This window comes from Sarcophilus harrisii, chromosome 1 (genome assembly GCF_902635505.1).
Source record: "Sarcophilus harrisii chromosome 1, mSarHar1.11, whole genome shotgun sequence".
NCBI lineage: Eukaryota > Metazoa > Chordata > Mammalia > Dasyuromorphia > Dasyuridae > Sarcophilus > Sarcophilus harrisii.
Window position 1 is genome coordinate 504,092,499 of NC_045426.1, and position 24,332 is coordinate 504,116,830.

Sequence of the window (24,332 nt, forward strand, 5' to 3'; positions counted from 1 at the left end):
GTACATAATATCTACTAGGTGCCACTGTCCTAAACACTTTAAAAAATATTAACACAGCAATCCTGCAAGATAGATGCTGTTATTATCATCCCCATTTTACAAATGAGAAAACTAAGGCAAACAGATATGAAATGACTCCAGAGGCACACAGCTTTTAAGTGTCTGGGGTTATATTTGAACTCAGGTCTTTCTGATTCCTTGTTCTCTATCCATTATGCCATTTATATACCATATGGTGTCTTTAAGGGGAAAGGAAGAAATTATAGAATGAATTAAGGGAAGAATTTAAGATAGCAACTGAGCCCAGGACCAGACATTTTTTTTCATCCTTCTCTAGATCATGCTTAGGAATTTCCTGACTTCACAAATGAAATTCTTGGAATTTGAATGCCCCTCTTCTTTTTGCTGTTCTATTTACCAAGTCAAGTGAGTATGTACACTTCCCTTTCACTATTATAGAACAGAAAGTTCTCTAGTTTAAAAGTACTTTAAAAAGGAGGCATAAAGTTCAACTAAAATAAAAGCATTTATATTACCAAATAAAATTAATTCAAATTAAACTAAAACATATATTATCAATTCAAGTGTAAAATTCCATAAAGCTACTTTGGCTAAAGTGATTGATAGCTTCATATGTCCCCAAATAAGGTTCTGCTATTGAAATCCTTCAAGACTTTCAGCATTTATGTGATTAGTGACCAGAGCTAGCTGTGTGGGTGGAAATGACCTATTCTAACAGGTCAAAGGGAAAACAAGGCAGCTATTATCTTAGCAGTTTCACAGAAGCTGAAGGGATTAGGTTTAGGGGTTTGAGCCATCTTGTGACCTACTTCTAAGCTGTTCTTAAAAGAAGAAATAACCTTCAAGTGGAACCAAAATTGGGTAGATTTGATACATAACATGTCATTATTAATGATTTCTAAATCATTTACCTACTTTATCAGAAAAACAAAAACTTGTGAACAATGTCTGGGTTACCTTTTCCCTTATCCTCAAGTTATTTACACACACACACACACACACACACAAATGTGTGTATATATATATATAGATATATATGTTCACAATACATATGCATATAAATACATATATAATATACATATGTGTATATATATATATATATATATTATTAAATAATCTCTCTTGTGAACTAACATAATTCTTAGTAAATCTCATACTGGACTGTAATATTATGTTTTGAATTATAATTATAATATGTATCATAATTATGTTATAATTATATGGCATAATTATAATAAATTTCTTAGGCTCTCTATTTGTCTGGGAGCTCTGGAACTGTGTCCTATTCTTCTTTGTGTCCAATACTTCCTAGCCTATTACACTCATGAACTAATATACATCAAAATAAGCAGGGCTACAGGAAAGTCCAGGATCAGAAACTTCTGACACTGAGAATTATTCAAAATTAAAATTAATGCTGCATGGGAAATAGTCACGGGATCATAGATTAAAAATTGAAAAGAGATGATGCAATTCATTTCCTTAGTTTTCCAATTGAGGCCCAGCTAAGTTGTGTTGCTCAAGGTCACAAAACAATTAAGTGGCAGGCCTGGGATTTGCACACAAAACCCTAGATTTCAAATATAGTGCTTTCTACTATGTCATCCTAAAGTATAAATTTTGGAAAGTCTGACTAACCGCAGAACTTTAGTTAAAGAAAGCATTTAATATTTCATCAACAATCTTAGAGAAAACACTGGATAGAAAGGAAGAATTACTTCTAAAAAATTAGTCCTAAATCTTACCACTGAGAATCTTTCCCTCATTCCTAAGAAAGCCAATTTTGTGTTGAATGATGTTTTTGATGAGGAAAAGAGCAGATGAATAACAAATTACTGATATGTCAGCTTATTTCATTCTGAGCTTTAAAGATAAGAGTCAAGCCTGGAACCTGATTTAATGTAATATTGGCTCACATGTTTCAATTCTTGTTTACTTTGGTTGCCTTGTGCTAAAAATGACAATTCCAACACCACACTACTTCACAAATGTGTTTTGTTTTTCTGGGAAATGCTATAGAAATAAGAAGTTTATTAAAGTCATTTTGTGACCATAACAAAAGCATATTATGTTTAGGCCAGATAAATATTTACAAATAAATGCCACCTGCTATACCAGATTGTTTCAATAAGAATAAACAGATGCCATTCGTACTGTTCTTCTTGAGTTTTCAACATTTTAGGATGGCATGTAACTGGATTTGGCTGTGACTGAAGATCTGAAACCCCTAAATCAAGATTAAAATTTCCTGAAAGCACAGCCCTTTATAAAATGTGCTTGTTTTATGATCCCCTTTCTGGCCTTAACACAGAATCTAACATATATAATAAATGCTTATTGACTGACTAAACATTTTACTTGAGAAAGGGGTAGATAGTGAGGTCATTTCACTTTCCTTCCATTAATATTATTAGCACAAATCAGGTTATAAGTCTGGTGAATATTGTTACCTTGCTCATTCACCTTTTTAATAATCTATATTCATTGCTTCTTTAGGGCTCTTAAACTATACAACTTGATTCTTGATCTGGCAAATATTTTGAGTGACCAGAGATAATGTAATTTCTCTAATTAATGATGCCATAGAATGACATCTTGTGCTAGCTACTGCCTTATCCCAAAGTCAGCTACTAAAACAAAACACATGTTGATCATCTTGTGCCTTGGCATTTACCACTCTCTTGAAGTCAGTTCTTGTGAAGGAAAGGAATGTATTTTCTTCTCTTTGCTTCACTTTGCTATCCTTTTATCTCTTTGAAGGGAAAAGAATGACTTCCTTCATTCTCTATCAATCCTATATTTTTCAGACCTCAGGGTAGTAAATTTGGTGATTAAAATCATTCAGGAGTTTCTGAGAATAGCACTCTTAGAAAACAAAAAGAATCAGGCTGTGTCCTTCATGAGGACCACAGTAGAGTTCCCGAAAGCTATCAGCAGAACAAACTAGGCCTCCTAAATAATGAAAACTTTTTTATTGTTTCCTGAAAGCCATTAAAAATTTTGGGGGTTCTGATAAAGGCCTCATTTCTAAAATATATAGAGAATTGACTCAAATTTATAAGAATTCAAGTCATTCTCCAAATGATAAATGGTCAAAGAATATGAACAGACAATTTTCAGATGAAGAAATTGAAACCATTTCTAGTCATATGAAAAAGTGCTCTAAATCACTATTGATCAGAGAAATGCAAACTAAAACAATTCTGAGATACCACTACACACCTCTCAGATTGGCTAAAATGACAGGAAAAGATAATGAGGAGTGTTGGAGGGGATGGGGGAAAACTAGGACACTAATACATTGTTGGTAGAATTGTGAATGGATCCAACCAACCATTCTGGAGAGCAATTTGGAACAATGCCCAAAGGGTGACCAAACTGTGCATACCCTTTGATCCAGCAGTGTTTCTACTGGGCTTATGTTCCAAAGAGATCATAAAGGAGGGAAAAGGACCCATATGTGCAAAAATGTTTGTGGCAGCCCTTTTTGTAGTGGCAAAAAAATGGAAACTGAATGGATACCCATCAATTGGAGAATGGCTGAATAAATCATGTTATATGAATGTTATGGAATATTATTGTTCTGTAAGAAACAACCAGTGGGATGATTTCAGAGAGGCTTGGAGAGACTTACATAATTGATGCTAAGTGAAGTGAGCATAACCAGGAAATCATTATACAAGGCAACAAGATTATATGATGATCAATACTGATAGACGTGGCTCTCTTCAACAATGAGATGATTCAAACTAGTTCCAATTATTTAGTGACAAGAGAGAGGACAGTGGGAACTGAGTGTGGTTCACAACATAGCATTTTCACTCTTTTTGTTGTTGTTTGCTTGCATTTTATTCTGCTTCTTTCTCTTTTTAAAATTTTAATGGTTTGATCTGATTTTTCTTGTGTGGCATGATAATTGTATAAATATGTATGGATATATTGGATTTAACATATATTTCTACCATGTTTAACATATATATTGGACCACTTGCCATCTAGGGGAGGATGTGGAGGAAGGAAGGAAAAATTGGAGCACGAGGTTTTGCAAGGGCTAATGTTAAAGAATTGTCCGCATGTATGTTTTCAAAAATAAAAAGCTTTAAAAAAGGGGAAAAAAATTTTGAAGCTATAGAAAGTTCTGTGTTCTTAGCTAGTAGTTTAACTTTGACAAGATAAATAAACTACAAATAGAAACTAAGACATTGTTTTTATATTATCAAGATGCAACAGGGAGAATTGATATTCAATTTTATAACAGAATATAATAAAGTATCATTACACAGCATATGAATATTGATTAGCAGTTAGCTAGGCATCATGATCTTGTGCTAACCCCCTAATATGTCTTCCTATCCAACCCTATTTACTTCAAAGTTCGCTTAGAAATTCTTTCTTTCTCATCCTCACCTATATAGTGTCATATTTCCCTATTTGGCCTAAAAATAATACCATCATCATCAACAAACATGTACCCTTACTCTATATATGCTCTTGGCTTCACAATTACTTTTCTCATCTCAAAAAAGTAATAAAGGAAGAGGTACATTTCTAAATAGAACTTGTTACACTGTTCTAAAGACTAAAATATATATCAAATCCAATATGTGTAAATATTTATACAGTTCTCTTCTTGCACAAGAAAAATCAGATCAAATAGGAAAGAATATGAGTAAGAAAACAAAATGCCAGCGGATTGTTATGTATTTTGACTCCTCCCTGATGTTCTGCTGGGTACAAGAAAATGTTTTAGTTTTAGTTTTTAATTTTCCTTCTCAGTCCTTTTTTTTCTTATTTTGTATTTCTTAATAAAAAAAAAGGAGCATTAAGTTCTCTGAAGACAGGGATTGCTTCCATTTTGTTCCCAGGTTTTTGACTTCCATTAAGTTTTTAAAACACAGAAGTGAGATTTATGGTTACTTCCAAGCATAGTGCAAATCTTTTTTTTTTAAGATTAAGAAAGGGTTATATGTGTTTTGAAACGCACTAGCGGGAATTTTCATTTAATTTATAAGATTTCAGGAAATTAGGTACACATTCCTCTTCTGTTAAACTTCAGTGCTGCAAGGAAAGCACTTCTATGGGTCTGTCCCGGAGATTACAGAAAGGGAAAAGTGCGGCCGCGTCCCTTACAATCCCCTATCCCTTTGCACCGCCCATCTTCCGTGACCTTGACACCCCTCCCCCCCGGACATCTCGCGCTCCCGCGGCAGAGCCCCCGCCCGCGGCGCTCGTCCTTCCGCGGCGTCGGGAGCGACTACAGCGACGCGCCCAGACCCTTCTGCTCGGTGATCGGAGATAGGTGTCGAGAGCGCGCACGCTGTGCGTTCCGGGCTCGTGCCTGCGGACCCCGGACTCAGCTGGGGGAAGCCGAAGAGTCTGGTCCGCCATGTTCCTCTCCTCGTCACTCCGGGTGGGGGCCGCCGGTCTCGTCGCCCACTGGGTAAGGAGGCTCGGAATGGATTCTTGTACAGCCGCCGCCCGCCCTCTACCCTCTCTTCAGTTTGGGCGCTGGAGCCTCCCGGGCGCTGGGCGGGCCTGCAAGCTCGGCAAGGACGTCGCGGCCTTGCTTTGCTGCCGGGGGTGGCCGCAGCCAGGGGTGTTGGGGGAGCGCCGGTCGCAGACGGGCGGCCTTTAACTCAGACGGTCAGGGAGCACTACGAGGCAGGAGCTGCTTCTCTAGGCCTATTTTTCTGGACTTCATCTTACATTGACAACTAAACGTGTCCCTGAGAGTCCGTCCCAGGGGCATTCAGCTCCTGCTTGCCCAGTACTCCCTCGTCCCCATAGGGGGCATCCTAGCCGTGCATCTCCTTGTACTGCACAGCTTGGGTGACCTTGTGTCCTATTTCTGGAAAATACCTGTGGGACTGATTGGAGGGGCGGGGGGGCCCACTTTAATACTTGTGGGACTGACTGGGAGTCCACTTTATCTTGCAGAAGATTTGGTGAGAACCCTAAGTCACAGATATGAGGATAACTAGAGGTTGTGTCGTGTGGAGAACTTTTTGACTTAAACAAATCCTTTGAGATACTGGAATCTGCAATTGTTACCTTACAGTTTGCAAATGCCACAGAATCAGGAAAATACCAATTCTGTTTTTCCATGTAATCCTTAGCAGGCCAGGATTAACCATATATTAGCTATTTATTAGGAATAAGGGAACAATCGCTTGTTCCTTGAATATGATTTGTGTTGTTCCGTTTTTGAAGGTTTATCTGGAAGATAGACATGTTGGAGTACTTATATCAGAGCCAGTGGTTAGAAGTTAACAGTAAGATAGATTTAATTTCAGCATAAGGAATAATAATTTAAGCTTTCTGAAACTGGAATAAGCTACTTCTTGATAATGAGTTTCCTCTCACTGAAAGTATTCATGGTTTGTCAGAAATTATGTAGAAAAGAATTCATGAATTATTTTGAATTAGGTGATCTCTAATGTTCTATGTAATTTAAGATACCCCTAACCGGATTGAACCTGTGTTTCCTTCAAACACTAAATTCTGTAATAATAATGCATTATAGGAAAAAGTGTTAACTTGCTGAGGGAAGGACAATATTTTGTAAAAGAAACCTTTGAATCACTAATCTGTTAGTTATTTGAGGGACTCAGTATGTGGGCAAAAGAGAACCCGTTTATGTAATTCCAGTGGTTCCTAAACAAAACAAAATTGAGTTATGGAATTGGAGTGGGTGGATGTTTGTTAGGAACTGCAAACTGGCTTAAAAAACAGAAAACAAAGAATAGGATAAAGAAACTTATCTGAATGAAGAAATGTTAGAATCTCTAGGAATCAGTTCTGGGAGCACCTTTGACATTTTATAAAAGATCTTGGAGGTTGAAGGTGGAAATACGAAAACTCCATATTTGTAGCTGATACTGAGAGCTTCCAATTAGAGAAATGATGCATAGCTTATGGGACCACAGCAGAATTATCTCATACAGCAGTGTGAGTGGGCAGCAAAGTAACATATGAGTTTAAGTAAAAAGGAGGGCAGAATAATAAGTCTAGGAGAGAAAATAAGAATCATGCTCATAGATATTGGAGTCAAAGCTACAATTTGCATCCTTGGCAAAGGAATTGTAAATCATAACCAGTTCCTTAATGATGCCATCCATATTAACTGCGGCTTTCATGTATTTGTTTGACAAATCTTTTTTTACATTAAAATACATATGCATTTATTTTTATTTTTTTTTTCCTTTCTTTTTTTTTTTTTTTTATTTAATAGCCTTTTATTTACAGGATTTATACATGGGTAACTTTACAGCATTAACAATTGCCAAACCTCTTGTTCCAATTTTTCACCTCTTACCCCCCCCCCACCCCCTCCCCTAGATGGCAGGATGACCAGTAGATGTTAAATATATTAAAATATAACTTAGATACACAATAAGTATACAATGCATTTATTTTTAACATTAAGATATGAGTCATGTTGAGAGAGATAAATGAGAACAAAGAGGAAAAACCATGAGAAAAAAAATGTGAATATGGTATGCTTCAATCTGTATACAGTCTCTATAGTTTTCTCTCTGAGTGCAAAGGGTATTTTTCCATCCAAAGTTTATTGGAGTTGCCTTGAATCACTGAATTCCTGAGGAGGGCCAATTTTATCTTACTTGATCATCACACAATCTTGCTATTGTTGTGTACAATGTTTTTCTTGGTTTTGCTTGTTTCACTTCAGCATCGATTATGTAAATCTTTCCAGGCTTTTCTAAAATCAACCTGTTCATCATTTCTTAAAGAACAATAATATCCAGTACTTTCATATACTGTAACAGTCAACCATTCCCAAGTTGATGAACAACCACTCATTTTCCAATTCTTTGCCACCATAAAAAGAAACTGTTCCAAATATTTTTGCACTTGTGGGTGGGTCCTTTTCCCTCTTTTATGATTTCTTTGGGATACAGACCCAATAGTGAGTGGTACTACTAATCAAATACAGTTTTATAGCTTTTAGGACACAGTGCCAAATTGCTCTTCAAAATAATTGGATCAGTTCATAATTCCAACAGTGCATTAGTTTGACAAACACTTTTTAAAAAATTTTATTTAATTTTTTTAGCTTTTTATTTTCAAAATACATGCATAGTTCTGAACATTCACTCATGCAAAACCTTGTGTTCCAAATTTTTTTCTCCCTTCTCCCCCCCTTAGACAGAAAGTAATCCAATATATTAAACAAATGCAGTTCTTCTGTACATATTTCTACAGTTAAAATGCTGCACAAAAAAAAAAAAAAATTAAGTAAAAAAAAAAATGAGAAAGAAAACAAAAAGCAAGCAAACGACAACTAAAAAGGCGAAAATATGTTGTGATCCACACTCAGTCCCCATAGTCTTTTCTCTGGATGCAGATGACTCTCCATCATAAGTCCATTGCAACTGGCCTGAATCCCCTCACTGTTGAAAAGGGCCATTAACATTTTAAAAGCATCCACTATCTACAAGGAAAGTACTCTATTAGGTGCCAGGAATATAAACAGAGAATCAGTAATACCCTGTCCTAAAAGAGCTTACATTCTGAAGGGGTACCTTAGGAAGGCAATAAATATATATAAATATATAAAGTAGCTTCAAGGACAGTGCATTTTTAAAAGTAGGGGAAGGGGGATCACACTCAAGGCTTTGTGTAGGAAGTGGCACCAAAACTGAGCTTTAAAGAATCCAGGGGACTGTCTAAGACATAAGTGAAACATTCAAGACATGAGAGATTACATGTGCAAGGCATGGAGATGTGAGAATGTTATGTCACTAGCTGGCCAGTTTTGACTGAAATAGAATTTGTGAAGGTAGATAAATTTAAAAGTGGAGTTGGGTAAGAGAGATTGTGGCGGTCTTTAAATGTTAAGCTGAGGATTTTCCATTCTAGAGGTGATAGGGTAACATTGGAGTTTTTTGTTTATTTTTTGGTAGATGGCTTAACATGGTCAGATTTGTGTTTTAGAAATATTAATTTGATGGTTTTATGGAGGGTGGTTTGGATGGGGATAAGGAACCATTGAGTAATCCAGATGAGAGTCATCCTGAATTAGCAAGGTGGTTCTGTGAATAGAGGGGTGAGGATATGGTTAAGCCATATAGAGGTGATATCAAAGTTTGGGATTTGACTGCCTCTTGAAAGTTTAAGGAAGTAGAAGTGTTCAGAATGACTCCAGGTTTTGAAACTGAGTGGCTGAAGGATTGGTCTTATGATAGAAAAAAATGGAGAAGTTTGAAGGACAGAGAGGTTTTGGGAGAAAATTAATTTCATTTTTGGATATGTTGAGTTTGCAACACATGTGGGACATAAAGATGGAGATGTCTTGCAAGTAATTGGTAATACAGGACTAGAGTTTAAGGGAGAGATTAAGACTGATATAGAGATCTCAGAGTTTTCTACATAGAGATGATTATTAAACAAAAACTGAATATTACCTAATGAAATCATCAAAAGAGAAAATGTAGAGGAAAAGAGAGGAGAGCCCTTACTTTATGGTAGCAGGAGACAAGTCTAACAGAGGAGATTGAGTAGCTTCAAGGCACTTAGATAATAAAAGGATTGATGAGGATCAAGAGAGTGTCCAGAAGTAGGAAGAGTTTGTTAAAGATAACAACTGAGAAAAGGGTTTTAGAGTTAGTAGTTAAGATTTTTTTGGTAATATTGGCGGGAGCAAAAACATTGTTTCAGAAGTCAGACCACAAGGTATTGAGAAGTGAATTAGAGAAAAGGTGGAGGGGAGAGGAGGGAGGAGGTTAGGAAAGGGAGAAGCAATGTATGTAGCACAATAGCTTGTTATACTAGCAGGATCAAGTGTTGGAGATTTCTGCATGCTTCTAATGTTCAGGCTCGCTTTCTGGAGGATCTCAGGACCAGCCTTAATCTTAGTGGAGAAGTACAGGAGGCAGGAGAGCCACCAGAAGGATGGTCAAAAATAGAATGTCTCATTTCCAGTCCTTCTCAGCCCTTATATGTGTGGAAGGTGGAGGATGTGGAGTAGTGAGGGTGAGAAAAGGATAGAGGTGAGCATAGCAGGAGTTAGGATGAAAGAGCAAGAAATTCATAGAATTGTTAATAAGTAATGATACGATTGTTCAACCCATAGGGTGAAGACTAGGAAAGGGGAGAGAAGGGAAATTAGAACAGGGATGATGGACAGGGAGCAGTGGAAGAACTGGAGGTTACAGTGAGGTTGAAAGTTAGGTTTAGGAAATGTGATGCAGAAGGAGATACTGCACCCCATGGGTTCAGGAAACACATCTCTCCTTTTATAAAAGATGTATCTGAAGTTCATAAATTATATAGCTATTGGTAGGTTTTGTGGTATAATTAAGAAGAGGTCTGTATTTGGATTCAGAATCTGATTTTAAATTCTTGATTTGCTATTATATTTTATTAACTTGCAGCAGATTTTGAGCAGGAAATAGTTTTATCAGATTTGTACTTTAGGAATACAACAGGTAGGTGAATGAAGATGAATTGGAAAGGTAGCATAATGCAGTAGAGTGTCAGACTTGAAGTCTGGACAAGTCTTTTAATCCTTGAGCTTCAGTTTCCTCATCTATAAAATGGAGATAATAGCACCTACCTCAGGATTATTTTGAGAATCGAATGAGAATATGCCATGTGCTTTGTAAACCTTAAAGGCAATATTAGCATATTATTTTATTATTATTAGAAATTATTCTTCTCAGTCTCCTTTGCAGCATATTCTTCCAAGTCTTGTTTCCTAACCAAAGGTGTCTAAGTGTCTGTCTCAGACCCTTTCCTCTCTTTTACCACTTTTCTTGGTGATGTAATCAATTCTTATGTATTCACTTAAGCCTTTATATGGCATTGAATCTTAGACCTTCTTAGCTAATCCTGATTTCTCTCCTTACCATTATTCTCACATCTCCAAATGCCTATTGATTTTCTCTGACTGTCTCATAGACAGACATCAGATTCAGTAGATGTCATCCCTGGCTCCTTAGTACTCTTAACCTTCATATCCAAATCTTATTGTTTCTACTTCTGTTATATTTCTCACATGGTTCCTTTTCTTCTGTGCCACTGCTACCATTCTGGTACTGGTTGTCCTCATCTTACATCAGGACTACTGAAATAGCCCGCTGGTTAGTCTCCCTCCCTCAAATCTCTTCCCATTTCAGTTCATGTTACACTTAACTGTCAAATTGATCATCTTAAAACAAAGATATGACCAGATCACTGCTTATTCAATAAATTTCAATCATTTGTCAGCTTGAGGATCAAATATAAAATCATGACTGACCTTCAGAATCCTTCCTACCTTTCCAGCTTTCTTATTTTTTACTCAAATATAGCACTTCATTTCCTCACTTAGGACTTTTCAGCATTATCCCCCAAACCTGGAATTCTTTCTTTCTCCACTCTCTATACTAGCTTCCCTGACTTCATTTTCTAGCTAATCCCACCTTCTACAAAGTTTTTTTTCTGATCTCCCTTAATGCTAATGCTTAATTCTTCCTTCTATGATTATCTCCAGATAAATAGATAGATTGATACACATATATCTCATCTATATATGTATATTTTGTTTGTACATTATTGTTATTCCCCCATTAAAACTAAGTTCTTTGAGAGCTGTATCTGGATGACCTTCATATCCCCAGTGCACATAGTAGGAGCTTGGTAAATGTTTATTGACTTTTGTCAAGAAAGCTGGTGGTGTGATCAACAGAAATAGAGAAATATCAGAAAAGGGTAGATTTTGAGGGAAAGATAATGAGTTCTTTTGTGAACATACTGAGTTTCAATGGCTTAGACAGTTATAAATATCAGCTAGACAAGGAATTTGCATAAAGATAATTGAATCCATGGGAACTAATGAAATCACTTAGAAAGGATGGAGATGGAGAAGAGGATTCAACAAATTAGGTGGTTGGGCTATGGGATGATGTTCAGTAAAGGAGGTTGAGAAGAAGCACCAGGGAAGAGAAAGATTCCAGAAACTTGGTTTCAAGGGGCAGGAGGTGATTAGCAATGTCAATGCTGAATATAAGTCAAAAAGAATAAAGACTTGAGAAATGCTATTAGGGCAATTAAAGAAGAATCATTGCTGATTGTGGAGAGAGCAGTTTCAGTTAAATGATAATGTCAGAAGTCAGACTACGAAAGCTTGAAATAAGAGTGAGAGTAAAGGACTGGAAGCCACAAGGATTGATAGAATTTTCTTAATGTTTGAATTGAGGGAGGTCCAACATAAGAATTCAAAAAGCAGCAGGGTGTGATTAGAGCATTGGATCTGGAGGAAGACCCTGCCTCTTGACAGTAGTTTAAGCTGTGTGACCATGGGCAAATCACTTAATTTTCTCTGAACCTTAGTTTGCTTATTTGTAAAATGAGGGGATTGGTCTCATGACTTCTTAAGGTCCTTTCCAGCTCTTGGTATCTGATCTTATGATTCATAATGATGTGAGGAAGAGAATGGGATAGGATCTAGAATACAAGTGAAAGAGTTGGCTTTGGCAAAAAGGGCAGCCTCTATTGAAAAATGGAATAGAGAAGAGAATGGAGGATATCAACGAGTTTGTGAATGTAAAATAGAAGAGGAGATAATGTTGAATGATTTCTGTTTTCTCAGTAAAGTTAAGTGTACTGTGCCTAAAATATTACAGTTCTTACTTCACTTAAAAAAAAATTACAAAGCTAGAAAGGGAGAAATAAAATAAAGATAGACTGAAGAGTAGGATTCAAATTCTGAGAAAATGAAAATTGATGGAAATCAAAATCTAAATTCATTAAAAGGTATGGACCAAGTCAAAACAGTTTAGAAGACAACCTGTGATACTTGAAGGAGATTATCATAGAACAAATAAAAGGAAATACTGCTTTATACAGACCATTGAGATTGAGGTAAATATATAGATAACAATAGTGATACCCAACTTTTGTTTCTTAACTTTTTTGGTTTTGAGGACATACCCCAAATGTTTTGAATATAATTTTGAAAAGCTATATGCTTTATATCTTTGAGGCAAAGATTTCTGTTCAGTGTATCCTAAAGAAGTAGTTATGGAGTGGTTAACCTGTAAGTGCATTGTGATTATAGTTTTATTTAGACTACAGTGCAGTTATGGGTTCCATTTTATACCATTATTTCTGACTTGCTATAAATAAAGGTGGAATTCTTTATGGAGATCATTCATCATTATTTAAAAGAGGAGTTCCTTAACTGATGTAAATAAGGTAAATAAATTTTCATTGGTCTGAGATCAGTCCTTCAATAAGTCTTTATTATATGCGTACTAAGTGTAAAATACTATTCTACTAGAGATAAAGAGATAAAAATGAAAAAATTTTTCCATATAAATTTTGTTGTTATTTTTTTCTAGGTCATTAAAGTAGCTTCTTGGGAGTCTGATATAGCACTAAATAAATAGATTAGTTTAAGTAGTATTGTGATCTTTATTATATTCGATCCGCCTATCCAAGAGCACTTAATATTTTTCCAATTATTTAGATCTGACTTTATTAAAAATGAAAAAATTCTTCAGGGAACTTATATTTGAATGGAAGAAGAAAACGTGTACATATAAGTTTATATAGAATCTATACAAAAATGAATACTTGGTAATTTTGGGAAGGGTATCCTCAGCATTTAGGATTGTGCTTTGGAAAAAATAATTTTATTTTTTTCCCCAATAATATTTTATTTTTCCAAATACATATAAAGTAGGTTTTCAAAATACATTTTTTGTAAAACTTGTGTTCTAAGTTTTTCTCTCTCTTCATTACCTAGCCCCTTTCCAAGACAGCAAGCAATCTGATATAGGTTCAATATGTACAATCCTTTTAAACATATTTCCATATTTGTCATATTGTGCAAGAAAAATCTCACTGCAAAAATGAGAAAGAAAGAAAAAAAACCAATAAATATAGTATGCTTTGATCCACATTCAGACTTCCTAGTTCTCTCTCTGGATGTGATTGGTATAGGAAAATCACTTTCGCAATTCTGGAAGGAGAGAATGAAATAGAGAAGACATTGAGATAGAAAGACCGAAAAAGAGATCATTGTAATTCTAGTAAGAGGTGATGATGTCCTGAATTAGGGTGATAGTAGTGTGAGTGGAAAGGAAGAAACATTTGTGAGAGATGAGAAAACAAAAGGCAAGATTTAGCAATTGATTGAATCTTTGATGATTCTAAAAAAAATACACTTGGATTTATCATTAGGATTATTTCATTTACTAGCTCAGTTCATAGTTTTTGAGTTGTTGTGGTAAAACACACACACACACACACACACACACACATGTTAACTTCTTGTTGTTAAGGCTTCCATAAGCTGTTTCTCAGATAACAGAACTGTATGTTGTTTTTTCAGTTTGGTGAGACCTGCCTGGACTATGGAGAATAATTACTTCCATAACAATAAAATTGGAATAGGACTTTAGTGGAGGTTTTCATAACTAGTAGAATTAAAGGTGGGAGAGACTTTTAGAGGTAAACCTATTATAATCTCTTACAAAGAGCAAGGAAGTAATTTTTCCCCAAATTCTCACTTTCCTTAAAAAAAAGAAAAATTCATAGAGGTTATATTGGAAAAGGCTCTCACAACTAAAAGGTGATTTTAAAATTTCTGCTGTTTATTATTATTTAAGGCACAAGACCCAACTTTGTTTTTTGTTTTTTTTTTTTAAAGGATCACATCACTTACATGTAAAGCAATATTAGTGCCTCCTCCACCCCATCTTGCTCTCCCAGGTCTGGATTTATGTTAAGTAGTTCCAATTTGCAAAACAGGACAGTCTTCCTAGAGGCAAATAACTTTTTAGCAATTCTGCTTCTTTTTTTAAAAATAGTCTTTTATTTTTTCCTAGTTACACAAAAAGACATTTTTTAATTCTTCTTTTTTGTTAAACATTTTGAGTTCAAAATTTTCTCCTTTCCTCTTTCACCTCCCGTTTTCCTAAGATAGTAAGTGATTTCAAATAAGTTATTATTTATCATGCAAAACATTTCCATATTAGTCATGTTGTGAAAGAAGATAAAGACCAAAAAAAAAAAGAAGAGAAAAATAGTGTGCATTAATCTACATTCAGACTGCATCAGTTCTTTCTTTGGATATGGATAACATTTTTCATCATGACTCCTTTGTAATTGTATTGCTGTAATTAGCTAAGTCATTTTTAGTCAATCATTGTACAATGTTGCTGTTACTATGTTCAGTGTTCTGGTTGCGCTCACTTCACTTTGCATCATTTTGAAAGTGAAATCTTTATAGCTTTGTGTGAAATCAACCTACTCATTATTTCTTATAGCATAACAGTATTCCATTGCAATCATATACCACAGCTTATTTCAGCCATTTCCCAATTGATAGGCATCCCCTCAATTTCCAGTTCTTTGCCACTATAAAAAAAGCTGTTATAAATATTAAATTTCGGCTTCTTTAGAAAGAGGCATATCCTCCTGTTTCTGCCATTATTGAGTTCTAGTCAGGAGTAGTCAGGAGAGATGTAAATTCAAATCACAGCACCTGCTATCTTTTGCCACCTGTTCCCAGGAAAGAACTATGAGATTGAACATATTTTATCATGTCAAGTTTAGGATCTCTTCATGACCCAAAAAAAACCCGTTAGTTTTTCTTCCTAAGTATAGAAGTACCTCAAAGAATAAGCTCTCATCTTAGACTAATATTGCTTTACTTAGTTACATATTTTCTAGAACTTAGCATCTGAATGTGCTTGACACAGACTAATTACTCATAAAGGTTGAAAACCAATCAAAGTAATAACCGAAAAAGGTGGCATCATTTGGTGGCACCAAAGGTTGAGTGCTATACCTAGTTACTTTAAACAGCTTTATGTTTTTGTGGCAATCTTATAGGAACTGGATTTTTTTTGGGGGGGGGGGTAGAGTTTCTATTTCATATAATGGTGAAAAGATGAGATTTTATGAATGAGTTATTTAAGGGAATGCACTTTTGATATTCTCATGATTAGGGCTCAGGACTGGAATGTATAGGAGTTCTTTGTAAACACTTTCTATTTTTCTACCCTGATCAGTCTTGAATTTTATCATTAATTTTTTAATCATTGTTGATTTTTAAGTGTTTAAAAACCTTTCCCATTAAAATTCCATAGTGGTTCTGGATTCTAAAAAGGTTTTGCAAGTTTGGGCAGATCCCACTAAATTGAAAAGGTTTCTGGTATGGTCCCATTAAAAACCAGCCTGGCTAAATTGAAAATACTAATCACAAAACAGATTGGCCATCAGGTGATAATTTTTTTTACAAATGATTTATGAAATCCTTTATGGAAAGATGGAGGTATTACATCTTGTATTGGTGGAAGGAGTTCATACTTGGATGAAATCACAGGTCTTTTTTTGTAGGATTTTAAAAAAATAAATTGTAATGAAAATATAGCTAAACTCCCATTAAAAATGGAAAACTAAGAATTTTCTATATAAAATATAAATGTTGTGACACTTGAAGGCTTGGTGTGGATTGCTAAGAATTGGATGAAAAGGCAGTGTAGATCAAGAAGGTAAAAATAATACCTGCACAACTGTTATTTCTAATTTTACCATGTGTGCCTCTGTATAGTAGTTAAACTCCCAAAGTATTATTATTATTGTTATATTAATGGTTATATTAATAATTAACAATTATTAATGGTCAACTTAGAAGACAATCATTAAGAGAGTGCATCAGATATTTATTTTTGGGTCTATTGAACATTTATCAGATTCAAATATAGCACGTTTACCAAATTTGCAGATGACACAAAGCTAGGATGGAAAGATTGACAAGATCTTGACTTTCTAGATAGAACACTGGGCTGCAGATGAGATTTAATGTTATGTTTATATTTTGGTTAGAAAAAAATTAGCTCTCCAAAAGTAAACTGGTCGAGGATAGCTATTATTTCATCTGGGGGAATTTAGTGGAGTGCAAGTTCAGTACTAGTCAACAGTAATAGTGGAAAGAATACTGGATTTGGAATTAGAGAATTGGAATTCAATCAACTCTGTCATTTGCTTTCTACCTCTGTGACTATGCAAGTCACTAATCTTTCCAAGTTTCATTTTCTCATTTGTAAAAAAAACATTGGAAACTGATGTTAAAAGTGTTTTCTAAGTTAAATCTATAATCCCAAATATGGAGTTAGTGAGAGGAACAAAAGCATCGTATAGATAGCTTCTTTAAGCAAGATAGCAGAAAAATAGTAACTCATAATGGTTTTTATTTTTAAAATATAAAATTTTTGATTTTATCATTTCTGAAGCTCTTAGTTTTGCTGTGAGGCAATATCAATCCTGAGAGAGAATAGTATATTCTTTAAAGAATATCTTGCTCCAAACTGTCCTGTACAGAATCCTAAAATTTTCTTTATTCCTTTTGAAGCAGCCTAATTGTTAAGAGTGGATAAGCTGGAATTGGAACCTACATTATTATTTCTGTTTTTTTTCAGGACATGTTCTTACTAGGGAAATTATTTGGAATTTCTGTAAACATTTATACTTCTCTCATTTGGATCTTATTGAGTAAATTGTAAACATTTCATAGTTCAGTGGAAGAAACTTTATGTACTTGGAATCAACCTAGTTAGACTAAGCTTTTTTCTCCACCAAATGCCTACTACCTACTTCTAATTGGTATTAGAATCATTTTTTTTTTTAACCCACATGAGATAGAACTGAGATTGTCCATCAAACAATTCTATTCAAACGCTTAAGATCTCAGTTTTCCCTTTACTTAGGATGCTTAAAATAACTTATTCCTTGCTAATTTAAAGTAGTTTTGACAATAAATGTGTAACAATGAACTGCTTTAGATGCTGAATTAAAATTTTTTTTTTAATAGCCTTTTATTTACAGGATATATGCATGGTTAACTTTACAGCATTAACAATTGCCAAACCTCTTGTTCCAATTTTTCACCTCTTACCCCCCCACCCCCTCCCCTAGATGGCAGGATGACCAGTAGATGTTAAATATATTAAAATATAAATTAGATACACAATAAGTATACATGACCAAAACGTTATTTTGCTGTACAAAAAGAATCAGACTCTGAAATATTGTACAATTAGCTTGTGAAGGAAATCAAAAATGCAGGTGTGCATAAATATAGGGATTGGGAATTCAATGTAATGGTTTTTAGTCATCTCCCAGAGTTCTTTTTCTGGGCATAGCTGGTTCAGTTCATTACTGCTCCATTAGAAATGATTTGGTTGATCTCGTTGCTGAGGATGGCCTGGTCCATCAGAACTAGTCATCATATAGTATTGTTGTTGAAGTATATAATGATCTCCTGGTCCTGCCCATTTCACTCAGCATCAGTTCGTGTAAGTCTCTCCAGGCCTTTCTGAAATTATCCTGTTGGTCATTTCTTACAGAACAGTAATATTCCATAATTGAATTTAAATTTATAAGCAGCATTAGAAAGGCAGTTTGTGTGCCCATTTAAGTTTTATCAATTGAAAGGTACTGATTTTGTCAGTTTTGTTTCAGTGTAGTTTATAAATAGCATATTAGAAGGCCATGATTATTCCAATAAACTTCAAATGGAAAATGCCAGTCACATCCAGAGAGAGAACTATGAGATAGAATGGGATAGAATCAAAGCATAGTATTTTTTTGTTTTTCTTGTGTTTTTCTTTCCTTGCACAATATGACAAATATGGAAATATATTTAAAAGGATTATGACAAATCTTTTTTTTGTAGGATTTTATGTTTAAATGTAGGAAATATGTTTAAAATATGTTTAAAAGGCACTTATTTAATCTATATCATATTGCTTCATGTCTTGGGGAAGGGCTAGGTAAGGAAAGGAGGGAGAAAAATTTAGAACACAAAGTATAAATGTTGAAAACTACCTTTACATATATATTTGGGAAAAATTTTTAAAAAAGGTTATGATAGTGTAATATCTTTTTTTTTTTTAAATCAGGCAATGGCTGTTTACAATATGCTTAAAACATTTTTTTTATTCCAGATGTGAACACCAAAAACCAAAAATGTTCTTTTTCACATACAAAGTAGATCAGATGAAAGTTATACATGAAATTGAGAGTCTGTTAGTACATTGCATCTTTTCATAAGTATAAGGGCTGTAACTTTTTAGTGTTGTCAGAATCAAATAATTTTAAGCATTGTTTTTCATTACTGTTAAAATTTCCCTTTGGCTTTAACAGTGGAATTTTGTTTGCTAATTTGCAAGCTTACGAAGAAGTTAATTTCTATTGTTTGGTAGTTTCTTGTCCAACTCTTCATGACCCCATTTTGGATTTTTTTGACAAAAGTATTGAAGTGACTTTGCCATTTCCTTCTCTAGCTCGTTTTACAGATAAGGGAACTGAGGGAAACAGTTAAGTGACTTGTACAGGTCATACAGCTACTAAGTATCTGAAGCAAGTTTTGAAATCAGGTCTGCTGACTCCAAGTCTGGTGCTGTATCCACTGTGCCTTCTAACTGCCCAATGATTAAAATTTTCTAAAGAAAGCTGATGTCATTCTTGGTAAGCTTAATTCTGTTCATCTGTATCAAATTGATAGGATGTAAATCCAGTGAACAAACCATATAACTCCAGAGCCAGTCCTTTACTGCAAATGATGGATTCTATTTAATATATATTCTTTTTTTTTTTAATAGACTTTTATTTACAAGTTATGTGTATGGGTAATTTTACAGCACTGACAATTGCCAAACCTTTTGTTCCAATTTTTCCCCTCCTTCCCCTGACTCTCTCCCCTAGATGGCAGGATGACCAGTAGATGTTAAATATATTAAAGTATAAATTAGATATACAATAAATATACATGATCAAACCATTATTTTGCTGTACAAAAAGAATCGGACTCTGAAATATTGTACAATTAGGCTGTGAAGGAAATATATATTCTTGATGGTGTGCATTAATGGAACAACAGCATCAGATATAATATAAATAGTAATTTTATGTACTCTCCTCTGTAAGGAATAGTATAATTCAGGGAAGGGTCACTTATTCTTGGCTATCTATTAGAAAAACAGGAAGTATATTTTACTACTATACTGGATCTGTAATCTCAATCAGTAAATAAGTAGTGGGGGTGAAAAAGACAATCCCTTCCATAGAAGAGCTCACAGTCTAATGGGAAGATCTCATTATTTCATGTGGACCTACACATGTGGTAACATTAGAGAACTTAATAAGGAAGTAGCCGTTATCCAGTAGATTGTCTTAGCCAGAAGAATTTAAGATCCTTGCAGTTGTAAAACATCCTACACAAGAATGTGCAAATTCAGGAAAATTTCAATGGTCTGTTCTTTCTGTAAATTTGAAAAAATTGTGTTAGAATGTATCTTAAATTACAAGCCTAAATTTAAAAAAATTTTTGCATTTGTCAGTTTAATTCAATCTAACAAACATTTACGAAGTCACTACTATATAAGCAAGGAATTGTGCTTAGATAGCAGAGAATACACAATAAAAAATAAAAGGTTCCTTTAGGGGCAGAGGCAGGAACCAGGGACAGGGTAAAACTATGTATTTATACAAGAAAGTAAATACAAAGTAACATTTTTGAAAGCCCACACTAATAGCTAGGATGATCAGAAAAGGCCTTGTATGTAAAAAGTGACTTGAACTGGGCCTTTAAGAGAGCCTGGGATTCCAAAAGACAAAGAGGTGAGAAGGAAGACTATTCCAGAATAGGAGACATATCTATGTACAATACAAGGCCAGGTGGTAGGGAATGAAAAATTGTGTCCTGAAAACAGGTTTAGATATAAAGATCAAATAAATAGAAAGGAACCTGTACAGCTTTTTGAACAGGAAATTTTTTTTTTTCTAAATCGTCGTAATTGTTTGAATTTTTTTCTTAGATCTGATCTTCAATTTCATTGGTATGAAGGACTTTTTAGTGTATCGGTGGTTAAGAAAATCCCTGGATAAATGCAGAAAATGTTCTGCAGATCCCTTACTCACTGAAAGGATGTGATTTACAGCTGACTTGCTATTTCAATGTTGCCTTCTTGGTTTGAATCTTTTTTTTTTCTAATTTTTATCATTTTCATCTCAGCTTGTAAAAAAAACACAGAAAACAATATTTGTTTACTTTAATATTTCTTACTTTATGGGGTCATTACGTTCTGTTTGCTTTTTTAGGGAATCCATTTCTTGGTTAAAGTTTTCAACTTTCTGTTCAAAGCTGTGTCTTTTTTTTTAGTGCTTAGCACAGTACCCAGCATTGATCTGTTCTTTTGTTTCATTTGTGACTAACTCTTCATGATCCATTTGGAGTTTTCTTGGCAAAGATACTGGATTAGTTTGCTGTTTTTTTCTCTAGCTCATTTTTATAAATTATAAATTAGGAAATGAGGCAAACAGGAGTTGCGCAGAGTCATACAACCTCTGAGGTCAAATCTGAACACAATAATATAAGTTTTTCAGACTTGGGTCCTGGCACACTGTCCACTGCATAACCAGCTGCCCCTGTGCATGGATAGGATTTCACTGTTTGTTGAACAAATTGATTTGTATATAAAGAATCAGGTGGTAGTCCTCCTGCAGGTAGTATTCATGTTTATAATGAGATTTTTAATAATATGGAGATTTTTTTTTTTAGCTATTCATTATGCTTTCATCTCCATACTCTACACTATCATTTTGTTTGACTTTATAAAGATCCAGATTCTGTTCATGACAAGTTTGGTAGGAAGAGAAAGAAAACACAGAAATTGGTGTATATATGATCCAAAGACTGTTAAGACAAGTTAAAGAGATATAATCTGTCTTGTAAATCAGTATCTTCCCTTGTATCCTTTAGTTTTTTCAGTTATCCTATGTTGTTCATCTAAATACCAACCTACACCCTTCTATTTTTTCCTAGCTGAAAGCTTTTGGACCTAAGGAAAATCCTTTTTTTCTCTTGATGATTGTTAATATTTAGATCCTCTTTACTTCTTTTTATCATCCTTCAGTTGCACAACCCTTGTCTGGTTGAAGCCTGTGCTCTACTGTCTGTTGCTATTAAAATTCATTGAATTTGAATTTACACAATACACCCTTTATGTGGCTCTATCTGTAAAGTTGAAGTTTGCTCATTAGTCTTTGTAGGTTACTACAATTAAGAATCTTTGTTGCTAGGAGGCTTTTACTTCTCCCCAGCTGTAGGAATAACAATAGTCTTGCTTCTTGGGCCCCAAAGGAATGAAGTAGAAGATAATGTATCTGATAGCTTCCAAAACAAATCATGATTTCAAACATCAATTAATGTTGTAGCTAATTTATTATAGATACTTTTAGAAAAAGTTTAGAAAATCTGAGTTAATTGATTTGAAGGGTACCATAGTTGACACTGGCAAAATAATATCTATTTTATTATGGAATAAAGGCAATGACCTAAGCTTCATTATTTAATTGGGAGAAAATGGCCTTTAAATTGATAAGGAAAGTTACAAGTCCATTGACATTCTACAAGGCAAGTTATACTGGAAAAAGACTAGCAATTCCATTGTCTGATAAATGAGGAATTAGACTAGATCATTGCTAAGGTATGAATTCAGCAGCCAACTTAAAATTCTATGATTATACTGTTTCTAATCTGGTTCTGGGAGAAGTGTAAAATTGTGCCTAAGGCATGTAATTTACTAAACCTAATTTTATTTGCAGGGAAGGCAGATGAGATGCTTACACAAAACAGCTGTGCAAAATGGAGCTGGAGGAGCCTTATTTGTGGTAAGTTATTTCCTAGATTATTTCTTTTTTAAAAAAAAATTTTAATAATATTTCCCCAAATACCTGCAAACATAGTTTTCAACATTCACCTTTGCAAAACCTTGTGTTCCAAATTTTTCTTCCTTTCCCACCTTCTTTCCTATCCAAGACAGCAAGCAATCCTGTATAAGTTAAACATGTACAATTCTTCTAAATGTATTTTCATATTTATCATGCTGCACAAGAAAAAAAAGATCAAAAGTGGAAAAAAAACCAAAAAAAAAACAAGCAAGCAAACAACAACAAAAGGTGAAAAACAATTGTTTTGATCCATTCATTCTCTATAGTTCTCTCTCTGGATGCAAGATGGCACTTTCCATCACAAGTCTATTAGAATTGCTTTTAAACACCTAGTTGTTGAAAAAAAGCCAAGTCCATCATAGTTGATCATCACATAATCTTGTTACAGTATACAATGTTCTTCTTGGTTCTGCTCACTAACTTTGCATCAGTTCTTGTAAGTCTTTCCAGGCTTTTCTGAAATCAGCCTGTTCATCATTTCTTCTAGAACAATATTCTATTTCATTCATATAACATAACTTATTCAGACATTCTCCAACTAATGGGCATCCATCAATTTCCAGTTCCTTGCCAGTACAAAAAGAGTTGTTATAAATATTTTTTGCACATGTGGGTCCTTTGTCCTTTTTTAAGATTTCTTTGGGATAGAGGCCTGGTAGATTCACTGTTAGATCATAGGATATGCAGAGTTCCAAATTGCTTTCCAGAATGGGTGGATCATTTAGCAATTACACCAACAATATATTAGTGTCCAATTTTCTCACATCTCTCCCAACATATATCATTATCTTTTCCCTTGACTGCTAGATGGCTCAGTAGATAGAGCACTGGCCTTGGAGTCAGTAGGACCTGAGTTCAAATGTGGTCTCAGATACTTAACAGTTCCTAGCTGTTTGACTCTGGGCAAATAACTTAACTCCAATTGCTTCGCCAAAAAAAAAAAAAAAAATTATTAATCCAAGGTTTTTAGATACTCAGTGCATTGGTTTACACAGATAATTCATTCTTATTGGATTGGATGACTTTCTAAGACTTCTGGCTGTAGTTTACATTAACATAGGAATATCTGTAGCCCAGTAGTCATGTAACTTGTTGGATTTGGTTCCCAGGGATAGACATGCTTTATAATAAAAAGGTCTTTTGTCTTTCCATCATATTTGGGGCCCCTCTTCAAAATATTCCTGTTTATTATGCAAACTATTTTGCATTGATAAATTAAAAAGGAGCAAGGGCTTTAAATATCCATAAACTTTATATATACACGTGTGTATGAATGTAAAACATACCACTGACCAATTACTTGAATTTGTGGGCCTCAATAAGGGTTGAAATTTTGAGGTTTCTTTTCCCAATATACATCATCAATTCATTGAATGAGTTCAGATAAAAACATATAAACATATCTTTAGATCCCTTCTGACTTTTCTCACTAACATTAATTACCCAGATACAAGAATAGAAAGGAAAAATCTAGCAACTCAGCCGAACATCATATGAAATAATAATTTCAAGTAAAAGTTTATAGAATTTAGTTCAGATATGCTCTAGACAAGAAATGGAATTAT

The 24,332-nt window shown here is 34.4% G+C and overlaps 1 protein-coding gene across 1 annotated transcript in view; it reads left to right on the plus strand.

Moving 5' to 3' along the window:
• Positions 1–5,261: 5,261 nt before the first annotated feature.
• The window catches only part of NDUFV2 (NADH:ubiquinone oxidoreductase core subunit V2), a 39,517-nt gene continuing 20,446 nt past the window's right edge, over positions 5,262–24,332 (plus strand). Inside the window, 2 exon segments of the mRNA XM_003760055.4 lie at positions 5,262–5,461; positions 22,642–22,707. Coding sequence (XP_003760103.2) covers positions 5,408–5,461; positions 22,642–22,707 — 120 coding nt within the window. The 5' untranslated portion in view covers positions 5,262–5,407.